At 39.1% G+C, this 20,825-nt stretch overlaps 1 protein-coding gene across 4 annotated transcripts; it reads right to left on the minus strand.

Moving 5' to 3' along the window:
- Positions 1-1,149: 1,149 nt before the first annotated feature.
- SERBP1 (SERPINE1 mRNA binding protein 1) lies at positions 1,150-17,156 on the minus strand. Of its 4 annotated transcripts, none has more exons than XM_058538262.1 (8): positions 16,757-17,156; positions 13,097-13,247; positions 12,018-12,158; positions 11,816-11,887; positions 11,097-11,216; positions 8,234-8,411; positions 4,801-4,974; positions 1,150-3,366 (listed from the first exon to the last, which is right to left on the minus strand). In XM_058538262.1, the coding sequence occupies exons 1-8, from the start codon at positions 17,067-17,069 to the stop codon at positions 3,310-3,312; spliced, it is 1,206 nt and encodes a 401-aa protein (XP_058394245.1). In that variant the 5' UTR covers positions 17,070-17,156; the 3' UTR covers positions 1,150-3,309. The 4 variants fall into 4 exon arrangements, with proteins under 4 accessions (XP_058394245.1, XP_058394244.1, XP_058394246.1 ...); XM_058538261.1 differs by having other exon boundaries at positions 11,816-11,905; XM_058538263.1 differs by having other exon boundaries at positions 11,097-11,171; positions 11,816-11,905; positions 16,757-17,155.
- Positions 17,157-20,825: the final 3,669 nt, after the last annotated feature.

Raw genomic sequence — 20,825 nt, forward strand, 5'->3', positions numbered from 1 at the left:
TAGATAGTTGTATGTCATAGTTGCACATCCTTCTAGCTGCTGTATGTGGGACGCGGCCTCAGCATGGCCGGAGAAGCGGTGCGTCGGTGTGTGCCCGGGATCCGAACCTGGGCTGCCAGTAGCAGAGCGCACGCACTTAACCGCTAAGCCACGAGGCCCCATAGTAGTTTTTCTATTTCAGCACACCACCTCTGACAATTAGAAAAATAACACAATCAGAATGAGTTGTTAATCTTCTCCCTCCAAACCCATGCAAAAAAATAAGCCCAAATAGATTTACAAGCCTGGAGATGATGTGTTCTGCTTCCACTTTTAAAATAAAACTGAATAAAGGAATAGTACCTAGTGACACATTTTAAAATCTTTCATAACTCCACACAGGTCTCGAATAGTATTTAACTAAAAAAGAAACCATACCCCAATCATTTCAATGCAAGCTGAAAACATCTTAAAAAATATCAACTCTGGCATCATTTGCATTTAAAAGCATCAAGATATTAGTTCACGAAAACATTCAATCTGCCACCATTATTATTCAGGGATCTATATCCATTAAGGGCTTTTCTTTAGACTATTATACCTTGCTCATCAAAAGAAAATAAAAAAGGGCATTCAGTATAACCTCCACATTCAGATTTGCTAAGAGGAACGTCATCCTTTCAATTCATTTTAAGTTAAGAATTCAACTTCCTAGGGGGCTGGCCCGGTGGCGCAGCGGTTAAGTTGGTGAGCTCCACTGCGGCAGGGTTCGTGGCAGGGTTCGTGGGTTCGCGGACCTACAAACCACTCACCAAACTATGCTGAGGCGGCATCCCACAGGAGAACTAGAAGGACTTACAACTAGGATATGTAACTATGTACTGTGGCTCTGGGAGAAAAAAAGAAAAAAAAAGGAAGACTGGCAACAAATGTTAGCTCAGCGCCAATCTTCCTCAAAATAAAAATTCAACTTTCTAATTATAATACTCATTAAAATAGGTATCCCTCAAAAAAGTGATTGGACAGCCTGGTTTAACATAAATCCCACATAAACCAAACCTAAATATAAGGGGAAAAAATGAAGTATGAGCATTATCTTGAGGGTGCACACAGGTCAGAAAACACGTGACGATAAATGGGCTCCTATTTGTTTTTATGACTTTTAAGAAGTGAGCATGAAAATAAAATCTTTATTTTCAGTTATTACCCACCAATAAGAGAAAGTTAGGTTCACAGTTTTAGCTCTTGACACAAAGTGAACTAGGAGGCAAATTTACATCCATCAGATACAACTAATGGACCAACTTTTTAAAGTTCAGGCTATCTTGAAAGCTTGCAACATACCAGATATTGCTGTGTATTCTCTAGTGACACAATGCCAGCAACGGCTGACAGCGAGTAGAACTTGTGAAGTGTTTTTAATAGGTGTTTTCTATATGTTGCTAGAAATCAAGAGGTTTATAAACATGTTACATGTCCAGAAACAAGTTAAGATACTTGAAAGTCTAAACACACTGATTTAGGAGTGAGTATGTTGCAATCTCAAGAGGGGTCAATAGTCCATATGGACTAAGTTAATACTTGCCTCTGGGTAGCAGGTACGTTTGTAAATATAAAACCATGTTAGACATTAGCACCAGTGCAGAACATGCTCAGCATCATAAGATCCAAAACACCAGCACAAGTTTATCCATCATTAAAAACCAATTACCTCCTTCCTAAGATGTCAAACTAGTAGGTAACTAGATTAATACATCTAATCCAAACGATTAACTCTTATAGTGTACAATTTCTCTCTTTTAGAAGTATATGGGAGAACTAATCAGCTAAGTAGCAGACATTTTATGATTTAAGATCTTCAATATTTTTAAAACTGGACATTACCATAATAGGTGGAAAAATTACTAAAAACTGAGTGACAAAAGATCTTTAAAACTGTAAATAAAACTCCTTTCCTGTTTATCTTAATAAATGTGGCAGAAGACTAAAAGTAACAGCCTAGAAAACCTGTTTATTGATCATTCTCTCCATGTTTTAGTAAGTGGTGATGTTCCTGATCAAGGAATCCATTATGAACCTAATTTTCTAACGGAGAAAGGTAAAAGACATTTATCACCTTCTGTGGAACAGTCATCTATCAACTTAAGACCAAAATTAATAGTAATATAGGAAATTCAGAAACATTAAGATTTTTGGTTTATATTTCATGGATGGTGCTGCTGTTCCAACCTTATAAAGTAAAGCTGTCTGCTTTCCAAATTCTAAAAATTAACATTCTCCCCCATCTTACCATACTAACCAGTGCCCTTTGGTTTCTTTAGAACAAGGAAGGGTTAAAGGGTTGTTGATTATGCACGTACAATTTTGATTTGAAACGTTTCACACAAAAAAAATCATACTGAGTGGCCACTTATTTTACAGAGCAGTTTAAATATTACGCATTAGCCAAATCAACTTGTCCCACCCACCCTGCTGGAACGGAAAAACCCAATACCCATAAAACTACTTTGCTTGACAAGATGTGTCTAACAAGTAGCTTGAGCAACTTTCACCAGTAAGGTGTCTAGTTTGGTTTAAAAATTGGAAAGTCATACATTTTAAAAGTCAATCTAGTTGAAACTGTGAATCATTTATAATTTGAACCTAATGAACCATGCAGGAGGAGCAGAGGATTATAATAAACCAATGTGCTTTGAATCTGTTCAAGTACTGATATTTCTGTATATAAAGATTTAGCATATATAACAGCTATCATGAGAAGTGAAAAAAGATTTTCCCCAGAAATGAAAATATTAAAACTAAGTTAAAATACATAAAGTAGTTAGTATCCACACAGCATAAAATTTGACAAAGTTTACACGTCCCAGTTGACCATGTGTGAAAATGCAAAGCAGGTATTAAAACTGATATTATGTCCAATATTTAAAACCAGTTTGTAATTGGGGGAACATCTAAATCCTTAATTAAAAAACACAATGAAGTGAAAGCTTTAAACTGGTACACACTGTTCACACCTATATTTCAAGTTTGGAAATGCATATTTGCAAGCAGCAATACAAAAGTATTCATGAAGAATGCATAATCTCTGAAAATTATGAAAACATCCCTGCTACCAATACATTTCTAAATACAAAACTGACTACCATATTGTTACTTCTGTGTAGCGAGAGAAGTTCATTTTCAAAACAGATAAAATTCAGTCTTTAGGTGTGAATGGTATGAATGACAGTCTTTTTTTTTTAAATTTCTTAGTCGTTTGGGATCCTTAAGCATGCAAAACTTCAGAGAGGAGGGTCCACAAAGGAACCAGGGTTGTTTTATGGCATCCAGTTAAGCCAGAGCTGGGAATGCCTCTGGGTCATCTACATCAGGAGCAGAAGCACTTGACTGAAAAAGAAACAAACCAAAATTAACAATTCTCAACTCTTGAAAATAAATTGCCAGTGTCTACATTTAGACACAGAACTCTAAAAAATCCTGAAGTTAAATACTAAGTAAAATGTGTCAAAGCTTTTACTTAAAAGGCAAAATTATGGATCAGAATAGGACTACAAATATTTGCAGTGAGCCTTATCCTGAATTTCTATCAAGACCTAAGAAGAGTCCCTAGAAACAGCGTGGGTTATTTTTCAAATAAATCACACAAGTAGGATATATATGTGGATTCTTACTTGGGGATATATATGTGGATGGGATACATATGTGGATTCTTACTTTGTTGTTCAGTATTCTCACATCTTCCCCATTTGCTAAATAAGAAAAGCATCAATTTGAAAGCAGGCTAAGAAACTGATTACAATTATTTAAGCAGCACATCCATCAATGTTAGAAAAGAACCCAACTGCTATTTACAGTTAAGTACAAATAACAAAACAACAAAAAATATATATTGAAAAGGTCCATATACACAACACTGGCCTTTAAAAAGAACTGATGTCAGAGAAAGAAACAGAAACAAAATATCATCACATTGTTATTGGTGACCATAAAATCTATATTAAGTTACCACTATAATCAAACACTGACAGACTCAATCAAGCAGGTGGGTCCCCCAAATTTGTATATGAGGTATTGAGAATTCAGGTGGACATTATGGTTTCCTATCTAGACCATAAGAGAAAATGAACTAACCCAAACTAACTGTATGTATTAGTTTAATAAAATCTTGTCATTAAAGCATGGACTTTGGTACCAGACAGATCAGAGTTCAAATCTATCAATTACTAGGGCTTCTATCAAAATATTTCGTAAGAATTTGTTTTGTGTCATACACTGTGCAAGGCATTGGAGATTACAGAAAGTCGGACAAAAATCAATCCCAGCTCTTAACAGAACAGTCTAGTAAGAAATCAAGAACAAAAAGGTGTCAACAATCACCTAGTGAGTGTCACACAATTATACAATGGACACAAAGGTTATGTTAAGCTGAGACCAAAAAAGCAGTGAAGACTCAAGGCAAAGGAAATAGTTGGCATTTCAGGTAGACCTTGGCAAAAGCCAGTTAACATGATTCCCTACCTGAATTTCCTCTTTTGTAAAATGGGGATGTCAACATAGTAACAAAATGTGAAACGCCTAGCACAGCACATGACCAGCACCTAATATGAACTCAATAAAGGGTGGTAATTTAACTCTACTGGTAGCACTATTCAAACAGTCATTTAAGCGCTGTAAACAAAAACATAACCTAAAATGCAGTTTCTTGAAGGCATGTCTACCTCTTTTTCTTCTTCTATTTATGTCCCCAAAAGACCCAGGGCAGTGGTTTACCAAAAAAGGTCCTCCAATGACTTAAAAGGGTAAAAAAAATCTTAAAATTACCTTGTCAGTCCTGCTACCACGGTTTGGACGTCCACCACGCCCACGGCCACCTCGTCCTCCCCTGCCACCACGTCCTGGGCGGCCAAGGTCTCCAAAATTGATCTCCAGCTGAGACGTTATATCATTTGCTGGCTTCCGGAAATGATGGTCCATAACCGACTCGTCAGCATGAGCCTAAAAATTTAAGTGAAAGCCAGCCACTGGGTGATGAATCTCTTTATAAGTTATAAAGAAAAACTTCAGTTCTATATTCTTCCAACTGTGACTTGGGAAAAGAAATTGTGTACAGACTTCTCAGAATGCTTTTCTGTTCATGTACGATTATACATTATTTCACATAAATTGGAGAGCTACAGATTCAAGTAAAACACAACTTTACAGGAGAAGAACCCTGAAAAGCTGTGCACAAATAAAACCACACTTTAAATATACCAAAGGAAGCTTCTTAAAAACGAAGCCTTCATGTTTGTGAAATCCAAATACTCCTTTGTATTTATGCACAAGCTAAATGACCCAGTCTGCAAAAAAAGCCAGAGAATTTTACACTGCTTAATGCCCGATTTCTTTGTATATATGTAATAAATAGGTTTTAACCTTCTAGTTGGAAACTATTCTTATACTACTTCAAACAACATTTTAATTCTTCTAAATAAATGTATAATCTTTCTCTTTTCTGAAGGAATAATGAACATTTTGTTCTTTCTAAAAATCTTATATTACATCTGTTAACTACTCTTTAAAGTACAAATAAATTTCGTATTTCTATCCATGTTTTCACCCCTTTAATCACCTAACACCCAAATTAAACATCATTCCTTAGTGCCAGGCCAAGCTAATTTAAAGGCAATAGAAGTTTCTCTTTAAAATAGTAATTTTATTTTATTTATCTTTTTGTGTGTGAGGAAGATTAGCCCTGAGCTAACACCTGTTGCCAATCCTCCTCTTTTTGCTGAGGAAGATGGGCCCTGGGCTAACATCCTTGCCCATCTTCCTCCACTTTATATGGGACACTGCCACAGCATGGCTTGATAAGCCATGTTTCAGTCCGCGCACGGGATCCAAACCCATGAACTCTGGGCAGCCAAAGTGGAGCGCTTGAACTTGACCACTACACCACCGGGCCAGCCTCTAAAACAATAATTTTAAAGGAGCCCATAACAAAAAAGTAAATTTACAAAACCACTAGCAAATTAAAGTCAACACTAATTGTCTAATTTTTAAATGTTTGCTATTGCAAAGCAATGATATCAATTCATTAATTAGAAGCTTTTTCTTAAGTTTCTAGAAAACAGAAGCCAAAAAGCATAAGTTGATACACTACTGGAACTCCTCAAAGATTTTATTACAATAATAAAAAGGAAGTTTGGATGTTCAGGGCACATCCCTAACCTTCAAGGTAACTAGTAGGATAAATCTGCAAAATTTTTTTTTCTCGAGTAATGAGTAATAATTAGGAAATAAGGGCTATGGTTTCAGCTTTGTCGATACCACTGTAACTCAGTTCTCCATTTCTAACAAGTTTCTTCTTTTCCCTAACTACTTCATATTTGTTGTGAGGATGGAGAAAGAGCACTTAAAGTGTCATACATAACAAACCTGAAGACCTACATATATTCAAATGATAAGGCCACATATGCCAATAAGGCCAGATTTCAACAAGTACCCATCTAAAAGGCAACGTAACCCTAAGATCCCAAACACGTCAAAATGGCTCGATAACGAAAATGTTCTGGTTTCAAAGTTATTTAGAACCAATTTCACGTTTTATAATTTTCAAAAATTTCTAATCATATACATCACCTTGTATAATAATTTCTGAAAAGCTCAATGTAAAATAATACTTAAAATTGGGATACGTAACCTGATGTCTATAAAATGCATGAAGAGGCTTCAGGGCATTAAGGAATGATTTAAAATTGTATCAGAAATTTGTGTATGTATCTTGTTCTGGAGAGAAGTTCTGTCAGGACTCCAAAAAAGTTAAGAATAATTATCTCAAAGGCGTCTAAGTAAATCTTTTTCATATTAACCTAAGCAGTTTAATAACTGTTCAAATGAACCATCTCCCCAAAGTGAACTTTCATGGTTCTTTAACCAGGAATCCTATTTGTTTTACCCAGATAACCAAAGCAACTTTATCTCTAAGAACTTTGAAAAAATAACCAAGTGTTCTAATGAAGCAAAATGTTTTTTCCTACAGGACTTGACACTTGAGACAATGTCCTCATTTATACTATTTACGAAGGCAATGTTTAAAAAATCATTTCTAAACCTAGAAAAATATTTAATCTCTTCAAATTCAATACTATTTTAAATATTTCCAAGTTTGTTTCACAGCTGTTTTTTTCAAAAAATTAAAATGTAATAAGATCTTACTGAATCTTTTTTTTTTTTTGTGAGGAAGACAAGCCCTGAGCTAACATGCCAATCCTCCTCTTTTTGCTGAGGAAGACCGGCCCTGAGCTAACATCTGTTGCCAATCCTCCTCCTTTTTTTTCCCTTTTTCTCCCCAAAGCCCAGCAGATAGTTGTACGTCATAGTTGCACATCCTTCTATAGTTGCTGTATGTGGGACGCCTCAGCATGGCCGGACAAGCAGTGTGTCAGTGCACACCCGGATCTGAACCTGGGTCGCCAGTAGCGGAGAGCGCGCACTTAACCGCTGTGGGGCCAGCCCCTGAATCTTTTTATAGCACGTTGCCTTTGTAACATTTCAATTTAACTTTATGACTAGAATCTCATACTTACACAAGCCCTAGAAGGATATAGCACTGGGACATTCCTCTAAGAACGTGCCCCAAGACTTAAATAGAAGCTACCAAATCAAAAGCCACCAATATATCTTTCTCAAATATTTTCATTAGTTTCCATGTTTCCTAAGTAAAGGAAACCTGTAAAATTCTCTGGTTTTTATAAGACATCCTTCCTCAGTAAAAGAGGATACTACCATTTACTGAAGAGTCCTGACCATTATATATGACATAGGTAGTTTCAAAAGTTGAATACTGAATGAAACCACACATTTTATTTTAGGTTAAACCACACGAAACTGTCAACCTTTCAACCTAATACAAGTCCTTTACTGATTCCCAGTTTCGCAAGATTTTTAAAAATATTATCACAACTTTGAAAAGACCTACCATATTTCTAAGACACTAATAAATTGTATGACATACAAGTGACTGACAGCTTTTTAGGGAAAAAACCCAAACCCACCACATTAAATATAATTATGGATTGAATGAAGGACTCAATTTCTTGGAATATATAGTAATGTAGTTTATTTTCTCTTTTGAGCAATATATTTGCCCCAATGATCCTACATAGAGCTTTGCTTTTTTATAAACAGATTATCCACGTGAAATTTTAAAAAACAATAAATACGATTCAAGACACATCTAAACTTTTCCAAACACCACAAAACTTAATTTTACCTCTTCACTCTTTGACTTATGAAGAACAAATCCTTTCTTCCACTGCCCATCAGCACCTTCATTCGGTTTGCGAATATTAAATTCTACTTTTGCCCGGTCCTTATTTTGAATAGCCTTCCACTCATCCAAAGTCATTTCTTTTGGACCCTCTTCCTTTACTTCTTCAACCTCATTCTCCCTGTGAAAAGATGTTTAAGTTTTACACCTGGTAGGGGCTGATAAAACCTACAGAACTTATAAGCAAATTAATCTTGGCTGATTGGTAATCTTTTAGAGATTATCATCCAAGGATGGAAGGATCAGTTTTCTTTGTAACCCAATGGCTACATGTAACTTGGTAGACACCAGGAATGCAATGCTTACTGAATTAGTGAAAGTATGGATAACCGAGGAATATACAATTCATCTTCATAAACTCTTAAATGATCAGCTATCAGTAATACAACCTTAAACTGGTTTACCAAACCTAAAATACAGATTTCTTAAAAATGACACCACTTTGTTTTAAAACTGTACCCCTATGTGATTAAAAACCTTGGCCTAGCTTCTCCTAAAACACATTTTTAATTTCCATCATTTCCCACAATATATAACTCATAAGATACATGAAGGTAATCATCTAGGATGCCTGTGAGCAACCAAGTTTCATATTCTAGAATAAAAAAGAACTGTTCCTGCAACCTTTATTTTAACAACACTTAAGGCAAAACAAACTTTAAAATGTGTCTACACATTTAAGGGTAGACATAAAGTGTCTACAAATCCTAAATTCTCTATACCCCAACGTTCGAACAAACTTGTATATGGACAGGAGACTAAGGTTTCACTAGTAATGGAACTCTCCAGAAAACACAATGCTTTCAATAGTTAACAGTAAATTAGTTATTTGGAAATGAAATTCTCAGTCTATAACTACTATATATTATCCTTTTACCTTTTTACAGAAACAAAGCATAGGCCTAGGAATCAACTTTTTTAGTCTAATCTCAATTCCCAATTGTCACCAACAAGTTGTTTGCTATTTTGGGAGCCCTGCTTCTTTCCAAAGATAGCAGGTGATTTAGTTAGCCTTAGAGCTCAAATATCTCCCTTCCACGCTACTCTTTACTGTTTGACAAATCCCATCTTAAAAGTTCCTAAACCAAGTTTACATTGAATCGATAAGATCTTCGCTATCAAGTCCAACTCTGTCAGTTTACAGATGAGAAAACTAAGGATTGAAAGAAGGTCCTAGTTACACATAAGTTGCGACACAGCCAAGAATAGAACTCAGCATACCTTTATCACATCCCGAAACCATGACACCTACCTTCCTTCAACAGTTGTTGTAAGGATCAAATGAGACACAACAGAGGCTATGGAAACTATATAGAAGGGAGTTAATCAAAGTCAGCCAAAGCAGTGCTTCTTGAATTTACACTTCCATATGCAAGATATAATGCTATGTTCAGCTTTCCCCTACACTGGACTAAGAGCAGAGACTGCTCTAACACAGTCAGAATCTTATTTGCTTGCTTCCAATACCCTACACATACATCATTTCCTTCTGATTAAGTTATAATCTTTGCAGATCACTTTTAAGGGGCTTTAAACATGGGCTCTTTAGTAAAGGAACAACAGTTATGTTCAGCATTGTCAAGTACTTATTGTTACATAAGGTTCACTTAACTCACCACTCACATTTTGTTTACCACACAAAATTATGATTCCATCTAGTTTCATAAAACTGAATTTATATTACCCTAAGTTCAACATATCACTTAAGATCATGTATTTATCTACTCTCTCCAACAGTACATCAATTATTATTCCTTATTCCAACAAACCCACAAAACATGATACTGCAGTCATTATAGTGGTTCACCGTAAGAACAATTCTTCCTGGAGAAAAAGAAAGTTTAGAAGAGCATCCCCTCCCTGACTGATCTGAATATGGCCCTGGTTAAGAATTACTGAGCTAAATAATCTGTAATGCAAGACTTTAAAGCACAATACTGTAAGAAATGACTGGCATATAATTATGTTTGTCATAATGGAAACTAGAGGAAGGCATTAAATTATTTCTACCAGCATAACTTAAATCTTTAAAACTCTCCCATCCTTGAATAAAAGAAAACTCCAAAACCAAGCCTTCTACCTAAAAACTCAGAAAATGAAAAGGATTAAGGAAGCTGGTGAACTAATAACATATTCTGGCCCTTGTTCTCCTCATACATTTTAAAACAAGCCAATAATGTATGTTCCAAATTATATGTTGATGGGAAAAAACCTTCCAAGAGATGATGGAACTAATTTTAAAATGGTCATATTTTCTACTTTTAAACTCTCTCAGAATAAAATATGTATAATGTTCAAAAAACTTTCAACTACTAGATCTAAATACTACAAATTCAACTATTTGGCCTAATTTTTAGAAACCCCCAACTTCAGCTTCCAGTTCCCACCTATTCAATGTCTCTGGACAGCCGTCACTAGAATTATCCACTACAAACTCTCTACCAAGTACTGTGGTTAGGGAAAATGCATGATATCTTATCCTCTTCTCTCAGGTTAAAACAGTTAATTTTTGTGCTTAGGGCTAACAGGTTTTACTAAAATATGTATTTTCCTTATCTTTTTAAGTTGATAATGGTAATTTCAAATAGAAATAACTATTTCTTTTTTTTAAACTATTAGAGCCCAATATATACATGTGTAAAGCACTCCTTTAAACAGATACTATTTGAGGGACTGGGATACAATGAAAGTCTCTCCTGTTAAAAAGCCATCAAATAACAGCATTAAATCTACAGGTTATTTTCTTGGTAAAAATCCAAACTGATTTCAATGCGGGAGCATTACGACTACACATAAAACAACTTACTTATTTTCAGTGTCTGCAACCGGATGTTCTTCACCTTCAGGTGTTTCCTCAGTCACATTTGATTGATCCAAGTCACTGCAATTATAAGATATTTGTTTCTGAATGTATTTTGGGGACTCTCTAAGGAAAGAAAGAAAAAGAAAGGCATCTAGGTCCATTTACATGTAACTGCAGGATTCTTTATACAAAAATATTTAAAAATCTTCACATTCCCTAAGAGTCTTTTCCTACCAAATCTATCTCCCCAATAGATTTCTAAGAGAAAATAATTTAAAAATGCATACTGATTCAAGTTACAGTGCAAGTACTTTATTCGAAAAGTAGCAGGACAGAGAAGCTGGTTCTCAAAGCAAGCTTCACCAGCTTATTAAATGTCTGTAACAACCAGAAAGGTCAATAGGTAGAAAATAAACTATTAAAGACACAGAAAATCAGAATACCCAATAACTTCAACGTAGGGTTTCAGGAAAAGCTACATTCCATATGAAAAGAAAAATTAATATTGCATAAACTGAATTATAGAAAAATTGGTTATTTGATACATTATAACCCACACATATCCAACAAGACATAATCTTATAAGGAAGTAGACCTGAGATAAGATCATCCATTCTTGTCCCAGGCACAAGTAAAATTAAATAGGGTTATGGGTGAACCTCTAGTAATGTACAGAATCAATTTTATTAAAATTATTTATTTAAAAAAATCAGAATACCAACGTTAATTCATCTTTGACAGTTCCCCAGTTGTGAGATCCGCTACCTCCACGTTTGTCCTCATGCTTCAGGCCACTGTAATGTGAAAAAGAACTAACAAAACTGAGTTAACATAATACTCTTCAGTTCTAGAAATTCAAATTTTTTTTTATTAAAGAAGTAGATTCAAATCTAAAAATACAATAAAAACCAATATAAGACTTACGATCTATCACTTCCACTATGCCTGTCAAATTCACGTTTGCCACGAGAATCAAATCCATCTCCTCGGCCCATTCCACGTCCACGGCCTCCTCGACCTCTTCCAAGACCACCACGGCCTCGGATAGGTCGGTCAATAATCGGTCTATAACAAATAAAAAATATTAATACTTCCAAGGTTTCCAGAAAAAGGAATAAGGGAAATGCATTCAAGGGCTCAAAAATACAGCAACACATTTACTGGCTCATAATCCAACAGTTAAACACATGTTTTAGAAAATTAAAAATAGTCTATTTCTAAAAACATGAAAAAAATCAGAACAACTAGGAAGCTCTCAGGAAACAAGAAAATTGTTTTGGCATTCTCTAAAACTTTACTACTACTGCATCTACGTTTTCATTTTATTCATTTCACATTATAATCCAGTAAAACTGCTATTTGCCAATACACTCAAAAATTAAAACAAACACATCTAACCTGCATAATATGAGTAGTCTGTTTTGCTATAAACAACTACCCAACAGGACTCTCCTATTAACTCAACATCAGGGGATAGCAAGGAAAAGAAACTGTCCATCAATTCAACTGAAGTGTTTCATTACAAGAAATGTAAGTCTCGACACTAAAAGCTGTTACCAGGGGCCGGCCTGGTGGCGCAAGCGGTTAAGTGCGCGCGCTCCGCTGCGGCAGCCCGGGGTTCGCTGGTTCGGATCCCGGGCGCGCACCGACGCACTGCTTGGTAAGCCATGCTGTGGCAGCGTCCCATGTAAAGTGGAGGAAGATGGGCACAGATGTTAGCCCAGGGCCGTCTTCCTCAGCAAAAAAAGAGGAGGATTGGCGGATGTTAGCTCAGGGCTGATCTCCTCACAAAAAATAAATAAATAAATAAATAAATAAATAATAATAAAAGCTGTTACCAAAATGTCTGAAGTATAACAATGCGCACATTCAGATGTTTCTCTGAAAAACTGATAAATGTAACCACCTATACTACTACCTGGTAGTTATGCCCAATTTATAGCTCTGTGTTAATATGTGACTCTACAAACTCACAAAACATGAAGAGATTAAAAAAATCTTGCCTATCAACTGAAAATTCTCCTCCTTCGCCCTTTTCTTCAAGTGGCTTTTCAAATCGTCGTTCACGAGGTGGTCGCCTTTCTGGTCTCCTATCAATTATTTTCCCTTCACCTTGAAGTTGTTGATCAGGTCTTCTTCCAACGCGTCTTATTCCTAAAATGACAAATAACCTGCATAAGCAAATTATTTTTGCAACACAAAAAATTTAGACCTAGACTGTTTAAAAAAAAGTTGCTCCCCTTTCAGTCCACTAACTAGCACTTCTCGTTGAAAAAGATAAACACTGGGCATCTCTAAAGTGTAACAAAGTACTTCAGAGAAATCCCTATTTAAAGACAATAAACTTATTTCAAACTTCTATTTAGTTTGCTAAATCATTTTTTGCCCTAAAGCATTCTCTCTGACTTGGAGGGCATCTGGGTAACCACTATTCCTCTCACTTTTCAAGATGCCAGTCTCTTAATTTAAAATTCTAAAATCGAAGAAATTTTAGGCAAATGATACATTGTGGCTTTAAAGATATCAAAGATAACACCAGTAGCCATTCAGAAATAATAACCAAGCAAATCAACACACTCACCAGATAAGGACCCTCAAAAAAACCGTGAAGGGTCACTATTTTATTTTACATAATCTGGAGGATAAAGAAAAAAAATGCAATAGAGTAAAAAGATTGGTAATTCTATAAAACTACAAAACTGAAAAGGAAAACAAATGACATTTAGGATTACATCTCCATAGTTTTAAAATAGCTATTATCCAGAAAAAAAGCATCCTCTTCCTCTCCCATTACTGTTTGTTTACATATATGTATACTTACATATGTATATACAATGCACACCTAACTTAAAATGTTATGCAACCAATAGAAAATAGTCCAGTTATTTTACTATTATGGATGGAGAGCTTTTCTCTTGGTTTGCCCTTACAAGTATCTTTGTTTTCAAAGACACTTCACAAACACACACACACACACACACACACACACACGGACTCCTTTTAAGCAATACACAAGAAATAGAAACTTGTGGCACTAAGTGATGGCTGAAACCTTACTGATTTCCCCCTTTATTACTTTTTTCCTTAGTGTTTGAGGCCCACAAAAGCAACCAATATGCATTATTAGTAGTCTTAAGGATAAGTAGATTGAAATTCATGACTAGAATTTCAGGTATGCTGTAATTGCCAAACCACCATTTCTGACAGTCAAAAAGCAGCTGAGGAATTGGTTTTACAACAAGATCTTAAGTTGATTCACTCTGGTTCTAAGACGTGGAACACCATGAGGATGCACCCAATTGTTCAGTTGCTTGTAACTAGAATCAAATGGTAAATATCAACTCTTCAATGAAATTTTAAGGTCAGTTCCACATAAACTCTCAGGACAGACCACAGATGGCAGATCTTACGCCAAGGCATTTTAATAAATTTCGTCAGAGGTACAGTGTATTTGGGTGGAGCTATGGAACCAGTCCTTATAATGATGATATCCAAGCCAAACACACCCAAATGAACAAGGGCTTGCTTCCCCACCCAATATTCAATACTAGGGTTACAGAATCTAAAAAACTTACTAAATAAATTCATCCAATAATTGACATTTAAAAATGCAGTCTTCTCTCAACATTATTTACACATACTCCGCCAAGCTCACTTGATTTTCACCAGATTCCAGGCTTTTAATATTAGGAAAAAAAAACAACTTGATCTACACTCGCAGTGCAAGTGTGTGGTGTCGGTTCTCAAGTTCTCCCAATAAACAAAAGACAAGCTACACAACTATTTCATACAAACATTAAATACACATCGAAGCTATGTCCAGCGTTGTGCTAGGACCTATATTCAAAGGCACGGAGCACAGGATCAGGGTAACAATCCTTCCCACAAGAGGCAGGAACTTGGTTTACAGGTCTCTCCTTCCCCAATGCCCAGAACTTCCACTGACAGGTAGCAGGATCTCAAAATGAGTCTTTTTCATGCAACATTTTCCCTATATTTATAAGCCTATGTTTTACACAATTTAAGGTTAAGAGTGCTGTGAAAGGCTAATCTAAGAAAAATGTTGATAGCTATTATGCAAGTTTTCCCAAAGAAAAACTACTGAATGACAAACTCAGTGCTGGTTATAAACTGGAGACAATTCTCTATTTTTGGAACTTAAGATACTAGTTTCTAAATAAAAGCTTATTTCAAAAGTGGGCTTTATGATCAAAACAACTGAGGGATTTAAACTATGCTTCATGCTTTGAACCTTAAAACGTGTGAACACACCTACCTGGTACATTTTAGATTTATACTTCAGACTCAACTTTTTCATGTGCTTTCTTTGGATTAACGTGATTAAGGAGGTAAAGTTGAGCATAGTTTAAATAATCACCCAAGCCAGTGCTCCTAAACAGAGAAACGCAATGATTTAGTCAACTGTACTACAGGTTGCTATGAAGCTTAGTTGACTGAACAGGTATTCGGCCTAAGTGACACACACATGCTTTCTAAGACTCCAGCGTGTGCTTCCCTCCAACCTGTATTTTTAATACAAGAATTCTTTTATTTTATTCACCACCTGGGTTCTTCATTCCAAGCCTCACAAAACTTCTATATGTAAAAAAAAAATCCTAAACCAAAGCCTAAATACAGTTGTTTTGATTTTTTAAATTAGTTTAATGCTACCGAATTGAACTAAAGCTAATGAGAAACAAGCCCTTTCAGGAGCACGTGGCAGTAGAGGGTAATTTCAACTTTCAACGTACAAAGGCAACTTTAAGGACTCAGAGCTTCGGTCCTGCACCTTGCTATTTGTCACGGATGCTTTCTTACCCCCAACGGTTTTGCTTTTTCCTCCACCACCAAAGACAAACTCGTAATGAGTTAGAACGCAAAACTCAAGCTCACGAAATCCTGTGACGCCCAGCGACCTGGAAGCAACAGTTACCCGCCACTGAAATCCTGCCCGAGCTGCCCGCACACGTGGAGGAGGAGCTGCAGGCTCCAGAGCCGTGCGGCGCCGCGCGTCCTGACAGCCTCTGCACGCCCCCCACGAGCCCAGCCACCCGCGGGGCACACTGAGTGCGGGGTCGGGACAAGGGCCACGACCCAGCGCCAGCCTCAGGGCGGCTTCCTGCAACCGCAGCCTTCGTTCAGAATTCCCGCTCCCGCCCCACCTGCAGCCGCATTTCCCTCCGCCCCGACAGCTCAGCTCCCCCCGCGAGTGACTGAGCTTCTAACAGGTGACGGGGCGAGGGGACAATACAGCACGTGTGGCCCTAAAGCAGCAGCCTCCTCCACCGTACTGAGCCCCGAACACGGAGGAGTCAGGCGTGCCTCCGACCCCAGCTCTGCACCGGGTCCTCCGCGCCCTCGGGGACAAGATGGCAGGAGACACCCCCTGCAACCCCAGCAGCACGCCGAGCAGCACGGGCCGTGCACCCCGCGCCGCCCGCCCCGCCACTACCGAGGCTGCAGCCCGCGGCCAGCTCCCGACCCCGGGCCCGGGGCCGCGCTCGGGCACCGCGCTCCCCGCACCTCGCAGGACCGGGCTTCTGCCGGGGAACGTGAGGCATCGGCGGCAGGTCTCCGGGGCCGCGGGGCTCCAGGAGCACGCGGCGGCCCGAGCCCGTCGCTCCCTCCCTCTGCCCGGCTCCCCGCCTCCGACCCAGCTCTACCTTCTTTCTTCAGCGCCACGGGCGGCTGCGTCTCCTCCTTCTTGTCAACCACGCCGACGCTGGCGGGCAGCGGGTTCTTGCGGTCTTTCTGGGACTCCTTCCGCAGCTGTTTGCCCGCCGCGTTGGAGTTGGTCTGGGCTGCGGCCTGAGCTGCGCTCTTGGCCCCGGGGCCCCCAACGCCGCCCCCGCCGGCTTCTTTTTTCTTGTTCTCGGCTGCTTTCAACACCTCGAAAGGGTCCGATTCGTCGTCAAATAACTGGTCGAATCGGTTGGTGACCACGCAGCCGAAGCCCTCCTGTAAGTGCCCAGGCATGATGGTGGCTCGGCGGCGCGTTCCTCCACGGATTGCAGCGGGCCGCGCCGAGCCAAGAGCGCCTGCTTCAGCTCTTCCCACAAGATGGCCGGGCCGAGAGAGGGGGGCCGTCTTCTCTTCCGGCGCCAGGCACACATCCGGGAGCGGCCTGCGCCGCAGGGCACCATGGGGTATGTAGGCCAGCGTCGCTTCTCCCAAAGCGGCTCCCAGCGCCAGGACTACAGTTCCCAGAATGCAGGGCGCGACCACTCTTCGCGCGCGCCCAAGAGGCAGGACTCGCCGAGAGAGAGGAGCACGCGAGCCGAGGGAGGGGAAGCGCGGTGGTGGGCGGAGTCCTGCCACCTGCTCTCGCCGCCCTTCAACTCGCGGCGTCTCGGGCTGCGCTGGAAACAGGGAAACGTGACGGCGGGTTTTGCCCGCGAAAGTTCTGTCTTTGCTTTTACTCACTCGCCTCCGGTCCGGGGCTAACTTTCCCCACCTCCCCGGAGGTCAGGGTGACTCCCAGATCCGACAACTGGAGACTCCCAAACTTCCGGGGCTCGGGTCGGGGGGCCGCCCCGGCCTCGCCAAGGCGGGGGCGACCTGTCCCAAGTCCCTAGCGGCTCAGTTGCTGGGGTCGCCGTCCTGTATCCCCAGTACTGAGTCGAGGCCCTTCTGTTTAACGTGAGGCGGCAGACGCCTCCGCTCGCGCGGACGTGAACGCGGGTAGCGGAGCTAACGCAGAAGACAGTGGACGATCGCAGGGAGAGCTGCGCGCCTTTCCCGGCGGGAGATGCCCGTCGCGACCGGCGCTCTAATTGATGTTAGCTCCTGACGCCGCAGCACTAGACCCTGGGCAAGCCTCCAAGAGGCGCTGTTTGGAGAAGCGCTCTCTAGAGTCAATCCAGTTGTCCGTTAGTGTCCGGCAAGCCAACGATTAGGTGTTACTGAAACGTGCTCAAGAAACAACACTTCATAGCATCTCAGTGTGTAGTGTGCTGAGGGGCAGTGGAGGGGAGGAAAATATTAATTGTCGAATTAATTGTCGTTACTAAAAGCATTGAAGTTAGTTGAGAAAATTAAAGCCCGTTAAGGTAATAGAGTGTCAATGCGTATTCAAGCATATTTGGTAACACCGTAAGTGTTTCAATATGTCATCATTTTTAAACCTTTTTCCATTAACACAAAATATAACAGAAAGTGTGTCTCTATGTTCCAGGTGCTATAAATAACCTTAATCTCAACCACAACTTGTTAGGTAGGTAGTCTCCCCTTTTCGCAGGTGATGAAACCATTTCAGAAGTGAAATGACTTCCCAAGTTCACACCTCCGTAAGCGCTAGTGCTAGTGCCGGGAGTTGACGGTCTTCTAACTCCACTGTGACACTATTAACATCAACTCCTTCATCCAGACTCTGCCTCCTGATAGGAGTCAGTCAATTATTAATCAATTTTCAATATTTAATAAGATTTAAATATTATTGCATGCCAGGCAGTGTATATAACATGGCTGAATGTAGTATTATCAACTTCTGAGAAGATTTTAAATCAATTCCTTCACAGGGAAATAAGAGTCATATTACAGGCATGTGGCAGCAAGCTTGGTGGTTTTCTTGTTTCTAAATGCAGCCCCCAGTCCTCAAAGTCACCTATTCCTCTGTTGCCTCATTCCTGCCACACACACCCCCATCTCTCACACACACACCCCCTTACATCTGGCTCTTGTTTATCTTCCCAAGACTTGAAAGACAGGGAGATTTGGGCCATGCTCTTGGTGCCCCTTTGAAAATAGCTCAAGTGCAGTTTGGAAGATCTCATGCTTGAACCAACCCTTTCTCTTTACCAGGGGCTTTCTCTTTACCAGGGGCTGTTAACATCTGCACTTTTGTGAGTCTGCCAGTTCTCTCCTTCCTGGCTCTTTCGGGCCACTGCCACCACAACAATATGAAGAGCTAAAACTTGATGTTTCACTATGTGTTTGATGCACTTCGCATGTGTTACCCCACATCAGCTCTGTGAGAAAGGTATTAGTACTGTCTTTTTAAGGTGAGGAAAATGAAACACAAACAGACTCAGTAACTTCCCGACTCCTACCACAGTCTAGGGAGTGGAACAGGCCTGTCCTTAGTTATTTTTATCCTATGTACAGATCCCTGGTTTCCTCAAGCAGATCTTTATGACCACCAAGCATTAGGACAATGAGAATATTTAAAGGTAAGCTACACATAGGGGAATTGTATGGCTGTGAATTTCTGAGGGTCGCTAACGCTCCTCAGAGAATTTACCTATTACTATAACCTAAAAATATGAATAAACATTTGGGGAAAGGGGGAAAAAAACGTGTAAGCACTTTCAACTTCCCTCTCTCTGTTTCTTCTTACCTGGAATTTTGGTTAATCCAGGAAAGTTTTAAAGCCCATTTTTAAAGTACACAAATAAAGCTCAAAATGGTAATTCTTTTATGTCTCACAATCAATTATTATTTTATAAGTAATTATTTTCACTAGTATTTTCTTTCCCCTAAGAAATTAAAATAGTCTTTAAAAATATTTAAAAATTCCTGCTACTCTTGATAGAAAAAATCTTGGCCGAATAAACCTCAAGGGAGGAGGAAAAAAGACTTCTTGGCAGACTCTTATTCAAATTAAAGGCATGAGTTGTAAAGGGACAAGTTATAAGATACCACTGATTAGAAATGTAGCCTAAAATATCAGCTGTCTGTGGCAACACTTGACTCACATATTGTTCTCTGAAAAATACTCATGCAACTTCACAGCCTTATCTATAGCAAGCTCTCTAAAGAATTTTCCAGCAGTAAATGCTGAAAACTATCCAAATATCTTAATTAAATATCCAATATAGTCGCCGCCTAATGATAATGAAACCGAGAAACAGAATATTATACCTCCTTCCAGCCCTCACTTGCTTTTAGGATCCTAATACTCAATTCTCAACCACATTACAACTTGTTTTTACCCATTTCTTAATCATCTCAATTCCCTGTTACTAACTGCTGCTATATTATTATAATAATTACTAACAACTACTACAATTTGAGCATTTACTATGCACTGGACACTGTGCTAAGTAGCTTACATGCATTATTTCCTTTAATTCTCAGAGCAACCTTATGAAGTAAACAGTATTACGACCTGTACCCGCCTTTTACAGATAGGGAAATAGAGGTTGAGCGCCTCTCCCAAATTCACACTGCCTGAAAGAGTCCAGGCAGTTGGGTCTCACACTGCTATCATACTTGTGAGCGACACGGTACAGGGAACAAAGTCCTTCATCCTTACGCTGCTACCACCTGTAGCAAGAGAAAACTGTTATTCCCTTATAACACTTTGGGGACACTGGATACAGGCACCTCATAAATGTAAATAAGAGACTCTAATTTTTACTGTACTCTAAATATATAATGTATTTTTAAAACAAAAGCAATAAAACTGGTACCTGTGTAGGAAAGGGCAAATCCTCTATGTCTGAGGATAGAATGCTAGGTGTAATATACAAGTCGAGGTTCTTGCTAAAGTTAGACTATCAAAGCTAAAAATAGAAATATTACACTCTCTATTTTGCCACCTTAACCTTACTTTGAAGGTTCATCCTCTTGATTTTAAACTTCCCTTCCCTTTTTTTCTACGTTGAACTCTTAGAGGAAAAAAAAAAGCTTTATTGAGATATAATTCACATGCCATATAATTGACCCATCTAAAGGGTACTATTTAAAGGTTTTTAGTATATTTACAGAGTTGTGCAACCATCGCCTCTATCT

Source organism: Diceros bicornis, chromosome 4 (assembly GCF_020826845.1).
Source record: "Diceros bicornis minor isolate mBicDic1 chromosome 4, mDicBic1.mat.cur, whole genome shotgun sequence".
Lineage (NCBI taxonomy): Eukaryota > Metazoa > Chordata > Mammalia > Perissodactyla > Rhinocerotidae > Diceros > Diceros bicornis.

Coding starts and splice junctions, on each gene's coding strand:
- SERBP1 (XM_058538261.1), bottom strand. CDS start 17,069: ATGCCTGGGCACTTACAGGAGGGCTTCGGCTGCGTGGTCACCAACCGA. Junction 11,217..11,815: donor ACTGTCAAAGATGAATTAAC/GTTGGTATTCTG, acceptor TTCTTTCCTTAG/AGAGTCCCCAAAATACATTC. Junction 3,367..4,800: donor GTGGTAGCAGGACTGACAAG/GTAATTTTAAGA, acceptor TTTCTTTTTCAG/TCAAGTGCTTCTGCTCCTGA.